The 24952-nt window shown below is 37.8% G+C and overlaps 4 protein-coding genes and 1 non-coding gene across 6 annotated transcripts in view; 2 read left to right on the forward strand and 3 right to left on the reverse strand.

Moving 5' to 3' along the window:
- Window positions 1–4556: 4556 nt before the first annotated feature.
- On the reverse strand, window positions 4557–14670 carry LOC107675189 (phosphoglycerate kinase 1). The gene is made up of 10 exons (XM_016469449.1): window positions 14458–14670; window positions 12947–12997; window positions 12341–12496; window positions 11963–12107; window positions 8830–8933; window positions 8607–8726; window positions 7540–7654; window positions 6683–6862; window positions 6415–6592; window positions 4557–5328 (listed from the first exon to the last, which is right to left on the reverse strand). Exons 1-10 carry the CDS (start codon window positions 14520–14522, stop codon window positions 5189–5191), a joined length of 1254 nt encoding a protein of 417 aa, XP_016324935.1. The 5' UTR covers window positions 14523–14670; the 3' UTR covers window positions 4557–5188.
- Window positions 14671–19437: 4767 nt separating this feature from the next.
- LOC107675192 (cytochrome c oxidase subunit 7B, mitochondrial-like) lies at window positions 19438–20494 on the reverse strand. The gene is made up of 3 exons (XM_016469452.1): window positions 20386–20494; window positions 19748–19869; window positions 19438–19666 (listed from the first exon to the last, which is right to left on the reverse strand). Exons 1-3 carry the CDS (start codon window positions 20420–20422, stop codon window positions 19589–19591), a joined length of 237 nt encoding a protein of 78 aa, XP_016324938.1. The 5' UTR covers window positions 20423–20494; the 3' UTR covers window positions 19438–19588.
- Window positions 20495–20832: 338 nt separating this feature from the next.
- On the forward strand, window positions 20833–20944 carry trnal-caa (transfer RNA leucine (anticodon CAA)). Its single transcript has 2 exons — window positions 20833–20870; window positions 20899–20944. It is a non-coding gene; the product is annotated as a tRNA-Leu (tRNA).
- A 361-nt stretch (window positions 20945–21305) lies between these two features.
- LOC107675190 (membrane-associated progesterone receptor component 1-like) lies at window positions 21306–23229 on the reverse strand. Its single transcript, XM_016469450.1, has 3 exons — window positions 22895–23229; window positions 22176–22331; window positions 21306–22058 (listed from the first exon to the last, which is right to left on the reverse strand). Exons 1-3 carry the CDS (start codon window positions 23181–23183, stop codon window positions 21964–21966), a joined length of 540 nt encoding a protein of 179 aa, XP_016324936.1. The 5' UTR covers window positions 23184–23229; the 3' UTR covers window positions 21306–21963.
- Window positions 23230–24021: 792 nt separating this feature from the next.
- Window positions 24022–24952, forward strand: part of LOC107675188 (protein FAM114A2-like) — a 6839-nt gene continuing 5908 nt past the window's right edge. Inside the window, exons 1-2 of one of the 2 annotated variants that reach the window (XM_016469447.1) lie at window positions 24022–24139; window positions 24649–24895. In XM_016469447.1, the coding sequence (XP_016324933.1) occupies window positions 24668–24895 (228 nt within the window). In that variant the 5' untranslated portion in view covers window positions 24022–24139; window positions 24649–24667. The remainder of the gene's footprint in view (window positions 24140–24648; window positions 24896–24952) is intronic. The other variant, XM_016469446.1, reaches the window with a different exon arrangement.

A 24952-nucleotide genomic window follows, 5' to 3' on the forward strand; every position in this document is an offset into this window, starting at 1 on the left:
TTCGATCTGCCGCCGGTTTTGTGCGTCCTACGTTTTGAAGTCCGTTACACGTTTTCTGTTGATCCCAAAGCCTCTCAAACGCTTCACAGATCGTCAATCCGAGGGGACTTTCCGAAAATCTTTGCACCTTTCTTCACATAAAACGCGTTCCCTCTTCCCCGTGTCTTTTTTAAGATGGTGAAATGTGTTTTCCACGAGAAGTGTGCTGTGAGGGGAAGGACTAGGGCTGCCCTCCTCTTCATACGGACTGTGAAGTCGCCGCTACAGCGAAATTACTTACTCAAGAGGTGCGAGGAGAAAAAACAGTTCCCCTTTGCAGAGAACTATAAGGGAATCAAAAGGACTTTTTAAAGCCAGGAGAGCCCTCCTTCGGAGAGTTTGTCGATTGTTCCTGTTCTTCTGTTGGCCTTAAGGAACGTCGCTCAAGCAAGAAAATGACAAAAAGCTTTTGTGTGTCTTTAAGATCAGGAGCCTGTCAAAGAGTCTTGTGTGTAGCACAACCCACAGCAGTGACTTCAGAGGAAAATGATTAAAGATTTTACATTTTTGCTTTTCTCCACAAGAAATATTCTTAAACATTAACGTTAAAGTAAAATAATGAGTAATGATAACTAACTTTATCTTGGCATACTTATAGAAAACAAGCTTACCAGCAAAAGTAGACCAGGACTTGACAACTTCACAAGTTATTATTGCTTTTAAAATTTTGGGAAAAGCCTGCAAGTCGCCAAAATATTTTTTCAAAGACATAGGCTACATTAAATTTTACTGTAGAGTTTTTAGAAACACAAAGTATAAATTGCCCAATCATTTAGGCTGTATTACTGCAGCTATTGGACAGTCAGATTTTGATGAATGTAAAGTCATCATGTGGCTTTTCATTGTACCACCTTTGTAATCAATACATTTTTATAGTAGCTAACAAATTGATTTGAATAGCGCAAATAGGTTGGTATATTAATCCTACATAATTTAATGGCATACAGTTAGGAGCTGTCAAATATAAAGACAAAGTACCATCTCTTAGTTTTGACAACCACAACAGAGAATTAAAAAAAATAACTTTTTAGTGTATTATTGTTAATATTTATTTGTAGTAACCGAACAGCTGCAGAACAATATCCACTGGCTGCATTTGCAAAAGCTTAATGATAATGGCATGACATCAGGCGGTGCTTAAAAGATGCCTTTCTACTAAATAAACATAGCACACCCTATAATGCCTCTATCCTTTCTTAACTTCTAAGATGAATAGCTCCACATTTGTTTGAAGTAATGCTAGTAATGTTCAGTGGAAGTGTTTACTTTGGGGTTTTGAATAAAACAAAGGGTTGTTACTAACAGGCCCAAACCTGTACAATAAATATATTACCAGTTCCTACCGTAATTTTGCCTGTGGTTGCAACAATTATTCATGTCAATTAATTCACAGATATGCAGCGACATTATGTCAAGGCAGGTAATAAAAAAGTTCAAACCATGCCTGAAAGTGTCTTTTAGTTTATAAAAAATGTAAGACATAAAAAAAAAGTCTTACCTAAAACTGAACCAGTGACTTCCAAAAGATCTAATCCAGAAACTCCATTTTCTGTGAAGACATAAAAAAAGGGGGGGAATCATATTTCTGAGTATATAGGCCTAGTATATAATAATTGTGTTTGAGGTATCACAACATTTTTGCAAACATGAAGAGTGAATCTCAAAACATCATGAGAGTTGAAAACTGTAATTGAGCGCCCTCTTGTGATTGCGCCAAGTTTAACAAAGAAAAACAAAAGATTACGTAAAGGGATAGTTCACCCAAAAATGAAAATTCTGTCATCATTTACTCACCCTCATGTCGTTCCAACCCTGTATGAGTTGCTTTCTTATGTTGAACACAAAAGAAGATATTTTGAAGATTGCTGGTTATCAAACAGTTGGTGGTTGCCATTGACTTCCATGGTATTTTTTTTCCCTAATATGGAAGTCAATGGCAACCACCAACTGTTTGATAACCAGCAATCTTCAAAATATCTTCTTTTGTGTTCAACATAAGAAAGCAACTCATACAGGGTTGGAACGACATGAGGGTGAGTAAATGATGACAGACTTTTCATTTTTGGGTGAACTATCCCTTTAAAGTACAATACAAAAAATCTACTGCCTTTTCATTTTAAAGTCATTTGTGATGTAACTCTTTAGATGTTTGATGAAAATGAATCCCCTCACCCACAAAACTCTGCGCATATTGAGGAAATCCAATATTCTTTATCCATGTGGACACTTGGTCTGGGCTCCAGTCCTCGACTGAAATCATGCTTGCATTTACAATCTCTCCTTCTGCATCGTTTCTTCCTCAGAAAAAAAACACATTACACAAGTAATGGATATAACATACAAACAATACACAATTCACTAACATACAGATTTCGACTTTAGGTTATTTACCAAAGTTACTGGTTGAAGTGAAGCGAGTTTGAAACCCTATGAAATCCATTTCATTGGATCAATGGAAATGTAGGCTACAGTAAAATATTAATCTGATCTCCATTTTCCGCTGCTGCATGTCCTAAGAAAGAAACGCTCAGTCTTTGCTGACTCATTGTTCAGTGAAGTCTTTACTGACTCATTGTACACGTGTGCACGGTCCTATATAACAGATTACTGCGGCTAAATAGAACAAAGCATATTTTACCTTAATCCCAGAAACAACCCAGCACTTTTCGCTCACAGCTGTTGTTGAATGACGTATACACACCTCGGCAGGTGAGGGCGGAGCTAAGACAGTACCGTGCATTATGGGAAATGTAGTCTATAGTCTACTACCTGCAACAACAGCTTAATCACACGACCAGCCGTAAAGTAACATTTCTAGGTTAATTTCAAAGGTTCAAAGAAAGTTCGGTATTGTACAGCTGTTTTGGCTCACTCAAAAAAATAAAAGACTCATATAACGGTAAAAAAAATAATCAAACATTTGGGATAAAGTTGGATAGGGCCTATATTTACATACATAGCCAATAGGGTGAATTGAGGTAATGTGAAACTTTTTGTTATTAGGCTATAACTTGTAATTTAGATACCGATATGTTTTTTTTTTTTTTTTTCCGTTTCTTTAATTTATTACCTTAAATTAAATTTAAATTTAAGGTCCAGCTAATATTTTCATTAGAATTCAGTTAATATTGTGTGTTATTTAGAAGGTATAGCCTATACCAATAAACATTTTGAAATGATACAGGTCTGGTAGAATGGACCACCTCAGACTTATCAAAAAAAAAAAAAAAAAATACAAAACATTATTTTGTGAAATTAAAAACTTCAAACCTATTCAACAACTAACTTAAAAAAACACGAAAAACATACAGCCCAGACCCTCAGTAAAATTGATAAGGTCACATAATTCATGCATAAAATTGCACAGAACAACTGATAGAACGTGTTGTAATCACAATTAGATTAAATCTAACAGAATATTGATGAAAATAAACTCAACATATTAAAAATGTGACTATAACACATGCAACAACACATGGGCTAACAAAAAAGTGAATAAGAGAAAAATTACATTTAAAATATAATATTGTAAAAAAAAAAATATTTTTCTCTAAAAACTATAAACCATTTTTATGAACATTTTAAAGCTTTATACTCTTTATGTTTGTCTGTTTTGTAAAACATCAGTTCTACATGTCAATAATAAAACAATCAGTGAATGTCAGTTTATTTAATGAATGCGAGTACGGTTAGTGAAGGTTTAAGCTGGTCCACTTTACCTGAAATCCACTGGTCCATTTTATTCAGCCAAAGTGGGCCAGCAATATTTAACCACCTTACAAGAAAAAAAATTATATTTTTACATAATTTTATTTATTTTATTTTTTTTTTTGCATTTTAATCCATGTTAACTACAATAACAAATAATACAAGTGTTGTCACAGTAATATTTTGAAATGAAAATCTGAATGTCAAAGGGCATTACTTTAGTACCTTTCATAATAAGAGAGTCCTCCTTTGAGGTGTAAGTATAATCACCAGGATCTTACTGCATCAGCCAAACCTTTTTTGCCATTTTTTTTAAAGTGTTCCTTTAAAGACCATATTTATGCTCTGAAAGTGTAAACCTAATGAGCATAGTACAATCAAGCTTAAATGGCCCATATCACCTGAATTCAAGAACTTTAAATAGAGAGCTGTGTGATAATATATATATATATATATATGCAATAATGTTTACATTTTACATTGCTTTATGTTGAATACACTAATATACACATACACACACACACACACACACATTTATATATATACAGTGGGTACGGAAAGTATTCAGACCCCCTTCAATTTTTCACTTTGTTATATTGCAGCCATTTGCTAAAATCATTCAATGTAAGGGGGTCTGAATACTTTCCGTACCCACTGTATATAGGGCAATAATATAGTTTAAATTATGCATTGATATAGGTTATTTGTTAATATGCTCATGGTCATTTCTGGGAACTTTACCATCTCTCATAATACCATACTACCATATTGGGTGCAGACTGCAGACACACAAAAAAAATGACCCGAAGCAAAGAAAAAAGTTTTGATTTTTATTTTTCATTTTTTGTTATTATTTTCATTCTTACTCCACGACAGGTCGCCTGGGTCTAACATTAGCCCATCATAATAATCCCAGTGCGGAACATCGATCTCGTAAGCTGCAGGTCTAGGATGACAAGTGCAATATGGGGAGGAGAGTGTATTACAGGTACTCAACATCTATGGAGAGGCCACAAATATCAAATATAAACTCTAGAATCACAACACACAACGATTACACTATGCACACATTCAGACTACAATGGGACGTATTAACACTTAAGCAGGTAAAATAAATGACCCATCTCTCGAATATAACAATCATAACAGGAACAGCCATTACTGCTGATGTCAACCTTTCGTTCATAACAGATGAAAACTTCTTGAATGAGAAACGTTTTAAGTTATCTGATAGAAGAAAAGCAAATGGATGATCTGAATGTGCAGGAGTCAACAGGTCAGAGAGCCTAACACAGCATACTGTTAGCTGTCCATAGAGAGTGGAGTAGTTGTCATTTGCATCCTGACAGGTGATAGAACACTGAACAAACGCCGAGTTAGTAAGGATGACAGCTTCTTGGGAGATGAGCACCCAACCTCTGGCAGCAGAGGCTCAGAGCATTTATACGTTGCTGAGGGCCTCAACACCAGGCAACACTTTACCCTCCAGCAGCTCCAGACTAGCTCCGCCTCCTGTGCTCACATGACTGACCTTGTCTTCTGTGTCCCACTTGGCACAGCAGGTTGCTGTGTCTCCCCCACCTGAATTTAAAGAAACAAAGATGTCAATTAGTTTAGTTTATTATAGTGGTCGACTGATATGGCCTTTTACTAACGGCCGATACCGATATCTTAAGAGAGCCAGGTGGCCGATGGCTGAAAAAAGCCAATATGTGACCCTGGACCACAAAACCAGTCTTAAAGTTTCAACTTTAGTTAGTCTGTAATGTTGCTGTTTGAGCATAAAAAAGATCTGCAGAGTTACAAAGCTCAAAGTCCACTTCAAAAGGAGATATTTTATTTAACAGAAATTTTTCAAAAACTACAACGAACGACTCGTTTGATATTATATTATATTATATTATATATTATATTATATTATATTATATATATATATTATATATCACATCACTCTGCTTAATTTAAGGATAGTAAATATAACATGCATAATTTCTGCAATTAAATTTATATTCATGTAATATTTACTAAAATAATTAGAAATTAATAATTTGGAAATTAATCAATTTAAAATCATTTGAACTTAAATTGCAAATAGGAACTACTTGATTCTGTAATAAGTCATAAATTATGAATAAAATAAAAAGTAGTAAATACTCAGTAATTTGGTAAGTCTGTGTGGGCTGGGAATCATATTTTCACAAAGAGTTCAGCTCGCAGTGAATATGATGTGAATATGACAACGGTAAACTGGATATAGCACAGCATAGTTTGAAATCAATGATTTAAACATTTATACACAATAATTTCTAAAAGCTAGATTTGCCAAGAGTTGTGGCAATAAATGTTTATTAGGTATTCAAAGACTTGATTAAAATGTGTATTTGCTGACAGTATATAAATTAAGAATTACAAGACTTGCATTTCAATTATTAGAACTGTTATACAAAGACAGTAAACTAATAAAGACAGAATGTGAGCTCATGCGCGTCTTCCCTCAGAAGCTGAATAAAAGTGACATTTCATGACCATTGTCGGAAAATGCTGAGAATTAAAATACTGGCTGATAATATTGGCCCTGGCAATATATCGGTCAACCACCAGTCTATTAAATGCGTGTCATTACATGCATTTCAGGCAAGAACTTAAACAACAAAATAAAATTCTTACCAATAATGGTGATGCAGCCATTTTTTGTCGCTTCCACTACTTTGTCCATCAAGTTCTTGGTTCCACGAGAGAAGTTGTCCCACTCAAACACACCAACAGGTCCATTCCACACTATCTGCTTGGCTCTGGCTACAGCCTCTGCATAGAGCTTTGAGCTCTCAGAACCACAGTCTAGACCCTGGACAGAAGGAGAACCATTTCTAGTTCACTTCAGAGGAAGAGGAGAAGATCATACAGCTCTAAACAATCTAACATTTGTCCGCCTTACCATCCAGCCAGCTGGAATACCATCGGCTACTGATGCAGACCCTGTCGCCGCCTTCTCGTCAAACTTGTCTGCAGTGACGAAGTCAACAGGAAGTGTGATCTTCACGCCGTTCTTCTCGGCCTTAACCATGAGGTCTTTCACAATTTTGGCACCCTCTTCATCAAACAGGGAAGTGCCAATCTGAGCACAAGTGAACAATATTTTAAAACTCGGTGGGGGTACTTCAGAAAACACTTTATGCAATATACTTGGGTAAGATTATGGATAACAAAAAAAAGAGGGTGTTATTTCACGTTATATTATATTATATGAATTATATTATAGTTATGATCTTGCCCGTGTTCCCTAGTCTTATGTTTAGACTTTTGTGTTACTTCCTGTCTAGAGTGCCATTTGTAGTCCTTTTGTTTCATTGGTCCTCGATTGCTTTCCCAGGTGTGTCTTTGTTACCTTGTCATCTGGTTAGTGTCTCGGTGTATAATAGTCTAGTGTTTTAGTCAGTCGTTGTCTTTGCGAAGTTGAGGCGTTTTGTTTCTGTTTCGTGGTTCTCTCGGTGTTTGGTTTCTGGATTTGGATTACCTTTTGTTTTATTAAATGTTCCACTGATTGCATTTGGATCCTACCTCGGCTCTTTCTTGCACTGACACGTTACAATTATATTATAGTCACATATTTTGTTAATTATAAAGCACTGTTTAACAAAATAATGTTTATTTTAGCCAAATTTATTTTATTCTCTTTTTTTTGGCAATGGGACATTTCATATACCTTTCTATAATACACTGATTAATTCAAAAATATAAAACATAAGTTGGGGACTTTAGTTTGCAGTTTGAATGAAGCTTCAAACCACTCACCTCCATGTTCTTGAGAACCTTGAGGAAGGTAAAGGCCATTCCTCCACCAATGATCATCTCATTCACCTTGTCCAGCATGTTGTTGATCAGCTGAATCTTATCTTTGACCTTGGCCCTGTATGATCAAAGCAACAATCAATGAAACAAAGCCTTTTCAATGAAATGCTCATTTTTAAATGTAAATCTTTTTGGGATGAAACTGAGAAACGTCCGCCTCTGAGAAACTGCAGGAAGTGCCCTAGAACGGTTTTATTTATGAGACAAAAGGAGTGTTGTTCATTGCAGTACAGCTTATCAGTGGGTCAGTTGCCTCACTGAACTTTGTTACTGTGACAAACCCCAGACTACTTCAGTCACAACTGCACATGAGTGACGGCCAATGAATATGCAGGGGTGGATGCTTTCAGGGAAAAAAATAAAGACATCGGACAACGGCCTGGACTCTGACTTCTGCAATTCATTTGCACTGAATCCTCCACTTCCACGAGAACACTTTGTAGTGATCACTGCTAATTCGTTTTAAGGGAGTTCCATCATTGCATCTTGCATAGTTGCATCACAAAGGTTTCAGCATTTCACCAAGAGGACATGAAACTATGAAAAGGAGGAAATCTACAAATGTTTAAATGAATACAATTCTTTTTACAGCCACATATGGGAGGTGAGGCTTAAAGAACAGAAGAGCAAAAAGGACATTGTCACACATCCTACTGTTGCATAAGAGGATAAACTCATCTATTCCTGGACTGTCACTGATGCTTTCTGAAGGTTTTTTCAAGTGAGAGAAGACAGATGCATTCTAGTAAAGCATCTCATATTATCTGCCATTATATCTGGTGAACATTTAGTTGTTCACCAGCAGTATATTGACCAGAATACTGAGCTGAACTCTGTAAAACTCTAAAAACCTTTCCTTTGATCATGGACAAGATCTTGCAAGACCATGCAAGGTCTTTTGGTGTTTTTAATAACTAAACCTGGTTAAAACTTATCCTCCTTATAACAGTATTCAGAACTAAAATTTATAAGCCATTATACACACATTGTACTCCACCATCAATACTCACCCTCCGAGAATGGCCAAGAAAGGCCTCTGTGGTTTCTCAAGGGCCATGGCAAAGTAGTCCAACTCCTTCTTCATCAGAAAACCAGCTGCCTTCTGAGGGAGATTCACTCCAACCATGGAGCTAGAGTGAGACATTAGACATGAAACCCAAAGGGAAAAAAAAAAAAAAAAGTCTAAACATAATCATTTCTATTTTTCCATCACTGTTTCATGTAATGGAGCACCTATGGGCTCTGTGAGCAGTTCCAAAGGCATCATTGACGTAGACATCACCCAGCTTGGACAGGGAGGCACGGAAAGAATCGATTTCCTCCTGACTTGCTTTGGTCTAAAAAGAGGAATCACAATCATTTATAGGGCATATGCCACTTGGGAGAATAAAAATAGCATTAAAAACTGAACCGTGTAATTTCTGCAAAAATGTCTGAAATCTCCCCCTTTTTGGCATTAAGGTCTGTTGGGTGTTCACACCAACACAAATGTCTTGCGATCAGAATTGCGAGATATAAAGTCAGAATTGTGGGATATAAACTCACAATTGCAAGTTAATATCTCGCAATTCTAACTTTTTTCTCAATTCTGACTTCTTTTCTCATAATTTTGAGATAAGATAAACTCCATTTGAGTTATGAAGTCCAATCCTGAGGGGACAAAAAAAACAAAAAAACATTTTCTTACATTTGCGAGTTTATATCTCCCAATTCTGACTTTGTAACTCGCAATTGCCTGTTATCAAGTGAGAACTGAATAGTTAATTTTTTGATTAAAAAAAGAAATATTGCAATTCTAAAAAAAAAAGAAAAAAAAAGTCAGAATTGTGAGATAAAAAGTCGCAATTACCTTTTAAAAAAAAAATTTAATCAGTGCCAAAAACGGGCTTTCATAGATTTGTCTGTTCATTTCAATGCATTAAAAAAATGGCAGACGGGCTGAATGAGAATGCAAAGTTACCCCTCTTGGTACAAAAAAAAATAAAATAAATGAAAAAAAATAAAAAAAATAAAAAAAAAAGGTCACTTCAATAGTATGTGTATGTTTGTGTCAGTCTGAAAAGACCCTTTAAAAACAGTTCACTCAAATTAAAATGCTTATTGCAACATTTTTTCTCACTGAATATTTGTCTTGATGTGCACAGGCCTTTAGTTTGATAAACATAATCCCACCCTAAACTCACGCCATTGGTCGAACCAATGTTGCTATTCAATGTGCACATCAGACATCGTCTTACTATTGGGAGATGAGAGGGTCTGTATTACTTACTATTGGAGAAAGTGTAACGGCTAACTTGGATCACGTGTGCTTTAATAACCAATCACATTACAGCCTTGACGTCATTGAATTTCAGTCACAGTTGTGCGACATTCAGTCGCCGTTTACGAATACCATAGGAATTAATGAGAAGTGCCGTTAGCAGAATCCCACCTTTCACAAAAAGTCAGTGACTTCTAATAAAACAGCATTTTTTCCCCAGAGTTGTGCGACATTCAGTCGCCGTTTACGAATACCATAGGAATGAATGAGAAGTGCCGTTAGCAGAATCCCACCTTTCACAAAAAGTCAGTGACTTCTAATAAAACAGCATTTTTTCCATAGTAAACTCTAAAAATAGTTCAATCCAAAAGTATTGTTTAATGTAAAACATGTTGAAGATTAGCAGATAGGCTGTCGATTCATTAAATAAGCCGTTTCCTCTAAAAAGCGGTTTATTTAGCGTAGTGAAGCCTCTCCTTCATTGACATCCATGAAAAAAAACGGCCTCTGGTCTCCTTTCCGTTAGCATTAGCCATTACGCTTTTTCTGCTAATGGTTGCAGGCTTGACTTCTAGTGGCTTCGGTGCACATTTCAAAACATGTAAATAATGTGTAAACCAACAAATGGCGTACTTATGGTTGTGTTTGCATAGTAAACTGGGGAAAATATTTTAAACCCAGTTACAGTAAGACCCCTGGATCAAGACTGACCTACATATAGTTATGATCACATTACTGCCGTCCACATGCACCCAAAGTTCATGACTTCTGAATTACTGTGAAAGAAATGTTACACAGGTGCCTAGAAAATGGCAAGCACAAGTTCACTGCAGTCGCCTGCCAGAAAAGAACATAGCAGTTTCCATGTCTCTTTCTATGGTCCCTACTCATCTCTCTCTTTCTCTTCTCCCCTTCCCAGTATGCATTCCAGCCAGGGCTCCGAGGACCAGAAAAGCCACATGATCACATATGACCTTCCTACAAATGTCAATAGGTCAGCTGCGTACAGTATCTCTGCATGCACGCAAAGCCACCAATTGCCTTTAACAGTAGTAGCTTGTGCTTTGTAGACAAGCTTTCACTCAATGATAAAAGCAAATTATTAGCTTCTTGAGCCAAAACAGAATTTCAGAGGGCTTCCTTTACTGATTAGTTGATATTAAATATTTGTAGTCGCAAGAGTCCCTATAACAATTTTTTTTTTTTGGGAGCACATGGCATTTAAAACCACAGCTCCTACTGTATAGATCATACTGCTATCACAGGACCTTATAAGGTCTTAAATTCAGTTTAATCAGCTTCATATTTATTTATTTTTTAAAGCCATGTCAAAAGCAAGGCTATCTTCATGATGAAAACAGAATAAATAACATAAGTCATACAATTAACAAGAAGCTATATATGACATTTAAGGTTAATACTAGACAAAATCTAAAATGCATTCAGGTGATACTTTTTTCAAATACATCAGTTAAACATTTCTGAATAACTGTTGTCTATTTAGGTTAAAAACAGTCCAATAAAAATTAAGTCATTGTTTTAATCAGTATCTTAAATGTTTATAGCAAAACTCTTAATTATCATTTTAAGAGGTCTTACATTTGTAGAAGTTAAAGCACAGCACTGTAATGCATTCTACAGGTTAACAGTTTTGAGTTTACTTTGCAATGTTTACTTTATGGTGTTTATAATTTTAATGTGTTGTAGAGTCATTTATCTCCCTCACCCTCATCTTTTTTAATTAGCGGATGGAAGTAGTTTAGCATAGACATTTCAAAATAAGAGTCTTATTGCATTTTAGACTAGTTTATACTTAAAAGTTGCATTATGCATAAATTCTTTTTTTCTGGATAGTTGTGGTATTCAACATGTTATATGACATTTAATTCAATGTAAACTCTTGTGGCTTCTCTTTGGGCTACTATGATAGATATATGATAAATAAAAGATACATGGTTTATTTAGAGATTATGTGGAATCTGTTCTGTATGGACGGACCACATTGATTTTATTTGTGCAGGTCTTAAAAGTCTTCCATTTGATTTTAAAATTTCTGTAAGACGACTAAGCACTTTCTGCAAAGCCACTGTTGCACGGCGCACTGACCTTGTTACCCGATGCGTCTTTGCCTTTGCCCTCCTCGGCCACATGGAACCGCAGGTTCTCCAGCAGAATGACAGAACCTGCAGGTGGGTCTGCACAGGCTTTCTCCACATCTGGACCCACACAGTCCTTCAGGAACTGAACGTCTCTTCATAAGAAAATTAAACAGCAAGGTTGGTGGCAAAGCAATAAGTTGAATTATGTATGCATTGCTATTAAGATGTCAGCTTGGGAATGATTTTCTACCATACATTTCTAATGTTTATGCAGTAAAGCTATATAACATCACTGCTGTCAAACAGATGTAGCTTGAAGGTTTATATTATTTCTAACTGATGGTTTAATATGTGTATGTTAAAAGTCAGTATTGAACTCTCTTACTTTCCCAGCAGGTTCTTGAGTTCTGCAGCCACAGGCTCCAGAGAGTACTTGTCTGGCATGGGGACTCCATCAGGCCGGCCCAAGTGGCTCATCAGGACTACAGCTTTGGCCCCATTATCTAAACAATACTGAACTGATGGGACTGCAGCCTTGATTCTGATGAGAGCATATAAAATATTAGTTACAAATTCTGTATCACATGGCCAACATGTCTTTTTCAACAGTGAGCCAGTGCTATATAAAAATAGATATAAAAAAGAAAATACATTTTGTAATCATAAATTGGTATTTTTGCCTCAAACAGTATTTCAAACCAAATACACGTTTACATAGTACTGTTTAGACATTATATAAACTGTTAATTTCTTTGTTGAAATTGTAATTACAAGTAAAGCTCAAACATTTTTTTAGTTTTTTAATATTTTGCAAGAATATATAGACATGAATGAATGAATAAACGATAATATAGAGCAATTTATAAACAACAAAGCTATGGGTCCATTTTAATGATAAAAACATTGCAATTCATTGACACAGGACGTGAAAGAACCATTATTGGCAAGACTTGGAATTTGAAAATTGGAATATCAGCAATATCCATCTCACCTCTGGTTATTTGTTATCGTGTTGTCCTTCATAGGGATGTTGAAGTCAACCCTATTGGAGAGAGAGAGAGAAAAGTAAATCGATCTACTACAGAATTTGCTACATAAAATGCCATCATTTAATGTAATGATTAGATTGTTCATTCATTAAAATAAAAAGTTTCAGAAAATTCATTTAAAATAAGAGACGCATGAAAAATATCCTCAGCCCTATGCGAATTAAAAGTCCTTTAGGGCAATTCATTCTTGTTATCCAAAACCTTTAATAGCAATTTATCTCTAGCTTTAAAGGGGTCATATGATGCTTTTTTAAAGATCATTATTTTGTGTATTTGGTGTAACAGAATATGTTGACATGCTTTAATGTTCAAAAAACACATTATTTTTCAAATACTGTACATTATTGTAGGTCCTCTATGCCCCGCCTCTCTCAAACGCTTCGTTTTCTACAAAGTCCCTCCTTCCGACAAGCGCAGTCTGCTCTGATTGGCCAGCTGACCCAGTGCATTGTGATTGGTCAAACACCGCAAGCACTCGTCGGAAACCTAAAGCATTCAGATGTATTCAGGGTGCTGTTGCACCGGCTACTGTAATATTATTAATATAAAATTAGACAATATTATAGCAGTTCGGAACCTGACAGTGGTCGTTGTAAGAGCACGGGCCATTGCAACTGTAGGAACACATACTAACTCATCGTGAAAGCTACTAATTACTTATTCAAAATGATACATCATTTGGGTATTTATATTAGGGTGAAAAAATTTTAAATAAAGCAGCAGACTGTGGGCGAGGCAGGATGGTCCGCCAGTGTGGACTTTTAGCCAAAGGCTATTAGCTGGCAGGCCTTTTGACTGTGTTCTTTAATTTATGCTAATAGCTGCAGAGAAGATGTGGATGTCGTTTAGCGGAATATATTATAAACAATCTTCATTTATGTGCATGAAAATAAATACCTGGCATGCGTGAGTGCCATGAGTATAACAAGCAGGAACACGCCAATAAATGAACGTGCATACTGGTATAAACCCGACAGCACACGTACAAAAGACTTTATAAAACAGTATGTGATGTAAAAACGTACTGGTTGTCGGTATAATACAAACATAAAGTGACTAGAGCCTCCCTGACCATTTGACGTGTAGCTGGGTGGTGTCATTTCACCGAGACATTTTACAGCGTCTACAGAATGTAATTGTGTGATAGGTTTAAAAGTCTGCTTTTATTTTAATACAACAGAGTTATGACAGATATTAGAGGACTTGCACGTGCTTTCGGTGCATCTGCCATCCTGCACGTAACAGTTATCTGGAATCCCTAAAACGTGACGCATGACACTTACACTTCCGGTTATCAATGATTGAACTCGCGCGGCGTTAATAAGCTTGAGCGATGCCAAAAATTAAAGCTGAATTTTGATATGCCTACATTAAGCCAGACAGCATAAATGAAGAGTACGAGCATGTGGATATATCGTTAGTGAGTATTATAACGGTGACAATTCAGACTCACCTCATGATAACGCGCTTTCCTTTCACATCCACCTTGTCCAACGTGAGTTTGTTTGACAGAGACATTCTGGCTGTGGATTTGCAACAAATCTCTCCTTAGGTGGTGTGGTGTGGTATGGTGTGGCGTGGCGTGGCGTGGTGCAGTGCTGGGTAAGTTCCCGAATGAGAGTGACCTTAGCTTGATGCTGATGTACACAGTGTGGGCGGGTCTAATCGAGGTATGAGGTTCTAAACGTAGCGCTCATTGGATATACTTGCTGTCAATCAATGCCTAACTGAGCGCAAAGACAACTTTGACGGAATGTGTTGCAATGTTACTGCCCCCTATCTAGAGACCCCTACGCTCCTGAATTAAAATATATTAACTTATTTCGGTATAATTTTTGCACTTTTTGCACAAGTTTTGTTTTAGTAATTTGGTGTATTTGGGATAGGGTTAGGAGCTGATGTTGGTGTTTGGAACGTACATTTAATAACCAGAAGATCCCATCATAAAATGCTCTCATCTACATTTTAGTCCAATGTTTTATATGAAAGGATCGTTTTTGCCCATGTCAAAATTAACGATTTTCATTCAGACTTATTCAGTTACATTATTAAATAGTCTCTGTTAGTCATACATTATTCTTCTATTACATCATATTGAATCATTTTAGTTTATACTGGCATTTTGCCACACTTTAATTGGTAAATTCAATGTGAAAAATGTAACATACACGTGTTAGGCTTTTATTTGTGCACATAACATTGAAATATCTATGGAGCATGTGGTGGCTGCTTCATCCGGCGGAACTTCTTCCACAGACTTTTGGCTACTTTATTTTTGTACTAACCGCCAGATGGCGCTATTTTCGACACTCTCGAAGGTTTAAAGGGGTCATATGATGCGATTTCAATTTTTCCTTTCTCTTTGTAGTGTTACAAGCTCTTGGTGTATAAAGAAGATCTGTAAAGTTGCAAAGACTAAAGTCTCAAATCCAAAGAGATATTCTTTATAAAAGGTAAGAGTCAACCACGCCTACCTAAAACGCCTCATTCTAACACGCCTCATTCTAACACATGTCTACATCACGATGTGGGAAGATTTGCATAATGCCACCCAAATGTTCACGCAAAGAAAGAAAGCGTAACTTTTATTCTCACTGTAGTATTGTTGTTGCCGCCGCCATGTTGTGAAAGCGAAACTACTTTGTTTGGCCTTCCAAAAGAGTACGATATTTGCTTCGTCATGACTAGAGCTGATCCGTGCTGGTCGCTGAGGAAATACATCAACTTCTCGCTGTGGCCAGCCCGGGGTCGTCACATGTGGTTGCCGCAAGCCCGACGGCCGCTCCTTCGTCGAATCCACCAGCCGCGCCGTTCTCAAGCCTGCCGGCCGCCGCTCACTCTAGCCCGCCATGTGTGACGTTGTGTGTTTTGTTGTGAAAGCAAAACTACTTTGTTTGGCCTTCCAAAAGAGGACATGACTAGAAATCAGTGATTAAGTTGTATTTACAACACTGTTCCAGAACACTTCAACCCAAATATTTTCGGCCAATCACAACGCACTGGATAGCTGGCCAATCACATTACACCTCGCTTTTCAGACCGATGAACTTTGTAAAAATTGACGCGTTTCAGAAAGGCGGGGCATAGAGGAGAAACAATAATGTGCAATATGTGGAAAATAAAGTGTTTTTTTACCCTTAAACCACATAAACACATTTCATTACACCAAATACACCAAATAATGTTCTTTTTAGCAACATCATATGACCCCTTTAAATCTTTTCCTGGGACAGTCAGGGGAACACTTGTACTTTATGAGGTTTTATTACCCCATCCCCAAGATCTATGGGAGCGAAGATATAAGACACATGGCAAATACTACAGTATATCATTCCAAAAAAATAAAAAGATGACTGGAACTTTAACGTCCGCCATCAGGTGCTGGCGTTTAGATCGAAAGGCACGGAATGTGCGCACAGAGGTAGAGGTCTCTCTGCAAGTACACCTCGTAGGCCCGATCATGGCTTAACAGAGGGTTCCGGACGATGTAGGAGACCTCCAAATTTGTCCACCTACTGTTGGAACTTGCTGGTACACAAGTTGGTTGGATTTTTTCAACTAGCTCCTCCATCTCTTCTTCCTCCACTTTGGTTCTTGGTTCCTGAACAGGAACATGTGGATGACGGTATACTTCTAGCAGGGGCGGGACCACTTTGTAAGGCACCGACTCATGGAACCTCCAAACTTGAAGAGACTGGATCAGGAGCAGCTGAGACAGTACCCTCAACTGCTGGAGATACTTCTGAGTGACTGGCAGCTGACGCTCCAGTGCTGCCAGTTTCTGGAAAGACACATAATCGCCGTTTTGATCATCCCCACGCACCTGAGGAACACCAGAGCAGTGATCATTCCGGTCTTTTGGCATGCCTCTGGGGAGACGCTCTATGCAGATCTCCAACCAGGGCATGTCATGTTCTCTGTACTTCTTCAGGTTTCTTGAGAACAACAGATCCAACTTCCTCAATTCTGGCACACACATCTCCTCTGTACATGGCTGCACGAGCTGCTGCAGATGGAACCTCACTGTGATTGTGTAGCTCCACAAAATCCTTGATTTTGTCAAGCGGTCGTTTCTCTGGTAAAGGTCATAGAGAAGAATCTTGGTTAATTCTTCACCGACCACTTGCGCCCCTGCGAGAAGGCTGTCGGTCAAAGGAAAGATGCGCTGCAGATGCCAGGTTTCCAGGGGAGGAGGAGACTCGCCCACCCTCGCGCTGCCAACCCGAGAAAGCCCCTCATCCTCCTAAGGCTGTTTGGATGGGTAGCACTTACACCAAACGATGATGCGTACTGCCTGGAAGAACTACACATGGCCCACCCAAAAAAAAGTTCCTCCACCGCTAGCTCCAGCTGGAATGCAGTCCAGCTATTGTGAAAGCCACCCAGGCCTTTCTTGTAGTGCAGCAGATTGTAGAGTGTGGTGCTAAGGTAGGTGGCTACTGCCTGAACCACGTGGCGCAGACCCAATCTGTTTTCATTGTCCCGAAAAGGAATAAGCATCGGAACTGATTCTAGGAGATTGTCCATCATGGGCTGGATGAAAAAATGGCTCAGCTACAACACCTCCTGGTACCCATGACGCACCAAAAAAAAAAATGCCCTCCAACCTCGCATAGGTCCTCGTGTATGCCCTCCGGGCCAGGTCATCAACATGCTCCACGTACCTCTCGGCGTTAGGTGCAATAATCCTCCTGTGCTTCTCGATGTGTAGATCACACATTGTGATCATTCGGCTGACGTGATGTTTCTGTGGCGATGCCTCGTGACAATGGGGAGTCACCGTGTACAGTTGCAAGAAACTCAAGTTGCAACTTCCTTCATGCACAACCTGCCTAAGCATTAAATCAACATCCATGGGCAGATGGTCTATGTTGCTTTGGAAGTTGGCGGTTTCGCACATTGAGTAGGCCGGAAAAAGGGTTCCACGGCCACCCGCTCAGCTACAACACCTCCTGGTACCCATGACGCACCAAAAAAAAAAAAGCCCTCCAACCTCGCATAGGTCCTCGTGTATGCCCTCCGGGCCAGGTCATCAACATGCTCCACGTACCTCTCGGCGTTAGGTGCAATCATCCTCCTGTGCTTCTCGATGTGTAGATCACACATTGTGATCATTCGGCTGACGTGATGTTTCTGTGGCGATGCCTCGTGACAATGGGGAGTCACCGTGTACAGTTGCAAGAAACTCAAGTTGCAATTTCCTTCATGCACAACCTGCCTAAGCATTAAATCAACATCCATGGGCAGATGGTCTATGTTGCTTTGGAAGTTGGCGGTTTCGCACATTGAGTAGGCCGGAAAAAGGGTTCCACGGCCACCCACCACCTCCTGAAGTCTGCAACGGGACCACAAAAGATCAAGTGTGGATAATGCATCAACTGGTCTGGCGCAAAAGATTTCAAAATAAAGTCCCCTATGAGCGTCACCAGTGTCCAAAGGTATTTTTCAGTGATTTTGTTTTCTATATATTTTTGTTGTAAAAAAAAAGAAAAAAGCCTTGAAAGCCCTTTAACATCACACAGCAGCATCAATGTTCTGCACATATTTAAATATAATGAAATATGAAAGTACATGAATAAATAAATGAACTAATAATAAATATGAATACTAAATACTAAAGTGAGAATGATTCTAGAGCAGGAGTGTCCAAACCGGTTTCTGGAGAGCCACTATTCAGCAGAATTTAGCGTTAACCCTAATTAAACACACCTGGACAAGCTAATCAAGGTCTTCAAACTCACTAGAAACTTCCAGGAAAGTGTGTTGGAGCTAAAATCTGCAGGACAGTGGCCCTTCCAGGGGCAGGACTGGACACCCGTTCTAGAGGTCCTCTGAACGAGGATTAAAAGTAAACATCTCCTGTCAAAAGACCTGATGCATGTATAAATTCCCCAAACCTCCTTCACATCTGTCACACTTATTTTTAAATTTATATTTTAACTTTGCAGTTTAAATAAAAATATAAATCTAGAATATTCCAATATACAAACAAGTTACCCTTCAATTCCTCCATCCTCATTTTCTATGCATCCTTCCCTCGCATTCTAAGGGGTGGAGTTAAGACACAAGGAAAGGAAACAAAGGTGCTCAAATAAAAAAATAAGAAACACCCAGTGAAAGCTGATGATCAGGGGCATGGTACCAACAAAGCCTGATTACATTGGTTTGGTTTTGTCAGTGTGAAACCAATCCTGTAACCCAGTTTGTTAGGCTAGCTTCATGGTACAGGAATTGGAGTTGTGAACAGTTTAGGGTTTTATCGTAAATACAAAACTGACCTTCAAAATGGACATGACCATCAAAATAGACAATTCATTTGATTATAGAATGTCAAGCTAATGTAACATGTCAAATGTGCAACTGATGTAGGATCAAATCTGACCTAAACCCTTTAATAATGCATTTTAGCATGAAGTAAACAAGATGACTAATGTTAAGATTTATATTTAATTTATTACATTTTTACAGACATGCCAAGATAGCAACAAGATTGGGTAAGGTGAAAAATCTCCATTTGCAAAATGGAAAAGTTCAAAATGTCATTCAGAATCCTCCAGCATTTGGTGCACAATGAGGAAATGCATTCATTCCTCCTGCCATGGCTTGGGCTGCACCTTGCCTACAGGTGACAGGTTCCATGCAATGCCTGTTGATGTGATCACCTGCAAAGACAGTGCACAAAATCACATAACACTGAAATTAGATCAATAATTACTATAAGGTTTGTGTTTGCAGTCACTTACATATGCCCAAACAGCTGTGCAAAATGTGGCCCCAGCAATCAGCAGAGGAGGTCCATACTTTGCATGAAATTCACGGGACAGATCAGAATTCTGTCGCACAGCCACCTGACGGGCACTCTGACCTATTGTAAAGAAAAAAAAAATGTAGTCACATGTTTACATATGCTTTAACACATTATTTATTGCCTCAACGAAGAATTGTCAAAAACTTGGACTCACTGAATTTATGAAAGACATTCCTAATGCCAACCATTGACCTCCTTTTAGTCGTATACATGACATATTTAATACATTTATAGATATATTAGAAACATTTTATTACATAAGACAAATTCTTGCACTCCGCGGGAGTAATATTTAACGTTACATTTTAAGATTATTTATACGAGCTATATGTGATGTCAGACAGGTTTTAAGCGCACATATGGCAAATAAATAAAATATAAACATGTCTTTATAGGGAAACGGTGACAACATATTAAATTACTTGCTAAAACGTACACACCAGCGAACTACGGGTGTATTACATTAAACTAGCTTTAGCATACACGAAAATAACTGGCCAGATTATTGGCCAGATACGGTTCACTGAAATGTGAAATAAAACGGTCAGTCCTTGAATAAGATATTTAACTTACCGCTGAGGTTCAGGGCAGCCTTGGCGAAACGATACATGGTTATGTCTCTGTAGTCTGTACAGCCGACCGCTCGTGCTAATACCCTTGAACTGAATGGCAGAAACAAAATGGCTGCGCGGAAATAAGTGAGCGATGCGTCAATAGTATGTTCGTGCACGCGAGAGGAGCCTAAAGACTATCAGCGGTCGATTCAACATAACGCAAAATTAAAATGATACACGAAAACAAACGGATAGTTTAAGGTTATGTGGTCTATGGTTAACCTATATGGGAGTAACGTATACTAATAAGTATAAACGCGTTAAAATATTTACTTTTTTTCTGTATATATTAAGGAACCATCACTGCTGTTTTACGTGTGTTAACAGTGTTAAAGTTAGTTCAACAGCTCTCGGGTTGTTCGGTATTAGCTTTGCATTGTGTTGCAATGTAATGTATATCATAAATGTCAGGATGGCCGAGTGGTCTAAGGCGCCAGACTCAAGGGCTGTTCCCTTCCGAATGAATCGGGTATTCTGGTCTCCAACTGGAGGCGTGGGTTCGAATCCCACTTCTGACACATACCTTTTTCTTGAACTAGAAATTATACGAAGGTTATCAGATGTTTTAAATCCATCAGGCCTTTTACTTGCTAAAAAGTCTCAATCAGATGACAGAAGGCGTGTTGTAGGTTATGTAAAACATGCTTTTCAGCAAAGTTCTGATCATGTTGATAATCTAGAGGCCTTTTGAAATCCATGTACCAAATATCATACAGTAGGCTTTATAGAGTTAACCTGCTACAGGAACAGTTCAGCTGGAGCAAATGCTTTGTTAAATGGATTCATGATTCCATGGGTTCATGGATACACCACCAGTAATCAGCAACATAAACTTTAAACCAACATAGAGTTTTAAAACAAAATCAGTAAGGCACAATAGTAATAAATCATATTCTTTAATAATAAACATTATGAACAGAAAAGGTGTTTTGCAAATACTTTTCTTGGTAACAAAAGTTGAAAACATAATCTCAACATAATGGAATGTAATGTGCATCTAATCTACCAATTTCCTGAGCAGATGTTAAGACTAGTATGCGATAAGTTTGCTCGAAGCCCTCTTTAGTATGGGCCTCGTCTTAATCTGTATCAGGGAAACTGGTCCGACAAGCACCCCTGAAAGAGATCTCCACTCCAACTTTTTCTATGACACTCATTTAAAAGCATTCTAGTGTATTTTGATGTTTATATATGTATTTGGTTTAAATGTTCTCTGGTTAGATAAAAATCTGGAGTCAGCAATCAAAATAAAAAGAGCGAGAATTGTGTCCCATATTTATAGCAAGCCATATATTCCTGAAGAATATTTTTACCCAAGAATTCTTCAAATGACATGATTATGAGTCACAGTTGCTGCAGATATAACATATACTACATTAGGTTTATGAATACAGTGATATGAGATTCTGTTTCTGAACACACGACGTGCTAATTAAGGTCACAGTGATGTATACGAAATGACGTGAAGGTTCAGCAAATGTGACTGCAACAAAACTAACATGAATGGAAGAGCTAGGTTTGTTGTGATCTCCATGTTCTAATCCTTCTTTTTGTCCTTGACTTCCTCATCATCTGTGTACTCCGTCGGTTCTTCTCCAGGTTTAAGAAGCCTCCCAACATAATCATATTTCTCTGTGGAGGCAAATACAACCCATTACTCAACATTTAGCAATGCAACCCCGTTGCAACAGTCCTGAAGAGCGCAACTGTAAAATCAGAGGCTGGAACAAAAAGTGTCCTTCAACTCACGTGTGAACTGAGTCTCCCACTCGCTCAGGCTCTCCTGCTGCATAGCATTGAGATCTGAAAGATCATCATGAGTGTCTTTCAAGGCCTCCTTCTCCAAACAGAACGTGGCCAGTCCTCTGGATGCATCTTTGCCTGCAAAGACCCCATAAGGGCCCTCTAAAAGTGAACCAAGTGGGTATTAGGTCTTCAAAAATATATGATGTCAACAGGAATGCAAAACAAGTAGTGTCCATTTTCTTGAATGAAGCACCATTCTGTGCTCAGTGGACATCTTCAGTATCTAGTCAACCTTTATACGAGGTTAGTTAATCATTCACTGATGACCAGCAGTTTTGGCATTGCAAAAGTGTGCACAAAAGTTACAAAAAAACGCAAAAATACTGCAGTGACGTCTCGGTATCAGACGAAAAATAATGTAAATATAGACGCACTTTAACAGGATTGCGCAACATCTCCATTATCCTGAATTTTCAGTAGGTTAGGGGTTATGACTTGGCATTTGTACGTTGTTTAAAAGGTGCGACATAAAGGGGCGTGTCTGATATTAAATGAATGCATTTCCTTGGAATATTTTAAAATGAATAACTCGCATATATGCCAACGTAACTGAAGAAATCACGTAATCCTTTGGAAAAAAAAACAATAAATGCATAAAAAAAATCACCTGAGATAAGTTTGAAATAAGACCCGAGATTGAATCTGAGATATTCGCATGTTACCTGGTCCGTAGAACTTCCTCCCTCTTGTAACATCAAACACTTTCCCGGTGACAGCCATCAGGATTCTTGGGTTTTTCAGCCCATCGTACTCTTGCAGTTCTGCTAAAGTGAAATCTCTTTTCTTTAGTTTAGGCAGCGGCTCTTCAACCGGGCCGAAGTCTGCAGGCTTGTCTCCGCGGACGATTTTGTACAACAGGTATAAACAGAGACATAGCAAGCTAATGTTCAGAGGCGAAGTGAAAATTTCCTGAAGAATACCAGAACTTTGCTCGACCTCCTCTTCAGCCATTTCGTTTCTGATGTTGTGCGTGAGAACATCGAGACTCGTCGACGACCACAGCAGTGAACCAATAACAGAAGCCAAAAACACATAATAGTGCGACGCCAGCCAATCAGATTCGAGGTGGATTTCTGGGGCGTGTAGTTTTTGTGATGGCTTTGGAAGTTGACTGTAATCTGGAAGCCTTGCGTGACTTTTTTTTTTTTATGTTTTGCAATACTGAGAAAATATTTCTTTAACTGTGCTATAATAAAAACAAGATATAAACTAGATGTAGAAGTACTATATAGTACTTATATATACTATATAAAGTATATGTAAGCATAACTAATGTCCTGTGCCATGGAATTATATTTCAAATACTTCAAAATATAAATGACTGAACAGCTACTACATAACCCAGGAAAGTGTTAGATATTCAGTTACTTCAGTTCGAAGTTACATATTTGAATAAAACGTTTTAAAGTCATGTAGGAATGTAACTGCCATGAAAAATGTGAAACAGAAAAAAAAACATATTAATTGGTTATTTACAAAAATCTTACCATATGCAGCAAGAAAAAAACATATCAAGTCAGTTTTGATGAACTGTGGTTATAACTGTGGATATAATTAATATAACAGATTGTTATATTAATGTGACAAGCATAGAACTGTAAAGTGTACAGTCAACAAAATCTCATAATTTTTGTAACATCGTAATTTTTTAAATGTATTATTATAATTATTATTTTTTTTTTACAGTTCTGGCTATCACAGCTTCAGCCCTTTACATACATTTACAGTGCATGTGCTGTTGGTCTTAAAGTACTTCCTCCAAACAGCAGGTGGCGGAATAAAAATGTGGAATCTATGCTTCATTCCTCAATGGAAGAGCGATTGTAACGGGAAAAACAAAACACAGCAGGGCTAAATCCAGTGACGTGGCCGCTCGATAGAGAAGAGAAACAGGGGCAATAGGTTGGATATGTTATTATGTTTATCCCTTATTTATTTTAATATTAACACCTTCCTTATAATTACATTTATAGCGTTCAGCTCACTGGATACTATTGCTGGATACTGACTAACTATTGCTGATGAAATTTAGCTTAGCTTAAAATACAGTACAGTACAGTATGCCAGACAGTATTACAGACAAATGTAATGTGGCTTATTTACTAAGTATGTACTACGGCATCTGTTATAACGGCTTTTCATGATCAACTCATTTCTAGAAGTTCACTAATGTCTAAAGTCTGAATCTTATTTTTTGTTTGAGCAACGTATATGAATCTTTGGCCTCAGCAATTTGTGATGTACGTGAAGGATGTTAACTTTACATCCAGGGACGTAACAATTTTCTCTAACGTTGTATTGAAGACATTTAAAAATGTGTTGGTTTTCAGTTTCAGAAACTACACTGTCATGTACACAACTACATATTATATAGCTATCATTTAAAAGTAATTACATATTTGTATGTCCATTCCAGGAGACTGGTATGTGCTAAGATGTCTGACAACGAAAGCTCCACAAGTGACCAAACAGAGAAATCAATTGACCAAGAGCCCAAAGAGCCTTCATCACCCACCCGAGATGAGCCCTCGGCTGAAACTCAGAGTGACAGCTCTACTGATGTAGCACCAACCCGAAAGACCAGGAGAAGACCAGAACATAAACCAACACCAGAAGAACAGAAGAGCCCAGAGACACAAAAATCAGCAGAAAGAGCTTCAGACGTAAGCTTTTATCACACTACTACTGATATATATATATATATATATATATATATAATA

This window comes from Sinocyclocheilus anshuiensis, unplaced genomic scaffold (assembly GCF_001515605.1).
Source record: "Sinocyclocheilus anshuiensis isolate Anshui unplaced genomic scaffold, SAMN03320099.WGS_v1.1 scaffold1487, whole genome shotgun sequence".
Classification (NCBI taxonomy): Eukaryota; Metazoa; Chordata; class Actinopteri; order Cypriniformes; family Cyprinidae; genus Sinocyclocheilus; species Sinocyclocheilus anshuiensis.

Excerpts from the sequence above, each read along its gene's own strand:
- LOC107675192 (XM_016469452.1), bottom strand. The coding sequence starts at position 20,422 with ATGTATCGTTTCGCCAAGGCTGCCCTGAACCTCAGCG. Across the intron at positions 19,870-20,385 it reads GGCTGCCCTGAACCTCAGCG|GTCAGAGTGCCCGTCAGGTG; the intron begins GTAAGTTAAATA and ends TCTTTACAATAG. Across the intron at positions 19,667-19,747 it reads GCACAGCTGTTTGGGCATAT|GTGATCACATCAACAGGCAT; the intron begins GTAAGTGACTGC and ends CTGTCTTTGCAG.
- LOC107675190 (XM_016469450.1), bottom strand. The coding sequence starts at position 23,183 with ATGGCTGAAGAGGAGGTCGAGCAAAGTTCTGGTATTCTTCAGGAAATT. Across the intron at positions 22,332-22,894 it reads GAGGAAGTTCTACGGACCAG|AGGGCCCTTATGGGGTCTTT; the intron begins GTAACATGCGAA and ends GTTCACTTTTAG. Across the intron at positions 22,059-22,175 it reads GTGGGAGACTCAGTTCACAC|AGAAATATGATTATGTTGGG; the intron begins GTGAGTTGAAGG and ends TTGCCTCCACAG.
- LOC107675189 (XM_016469449.1), bottom strand. The coding sequence starts at position 14,522 with ATGTCTCTGTCAAACAAACTCACGTTGGACAAGGTGGATGTGAAAGGA. Across the intron at positions 12,108-12,340 it reads CTCAAGAACCTGCTGGGAAA|AGACGTTCAGTTCCTGAAGG; the intron begins GTAAGAGAGTTC and ends TTTCTTATGAAG. Across the intron at positions 6,593-6,682 it reads GTATTCCAGCTGGCTGGATG|GGTCTAGACTGTGGTTCTGA; the intron begins GTAAGGCGGACA and ends CCTTCTGTCCAG.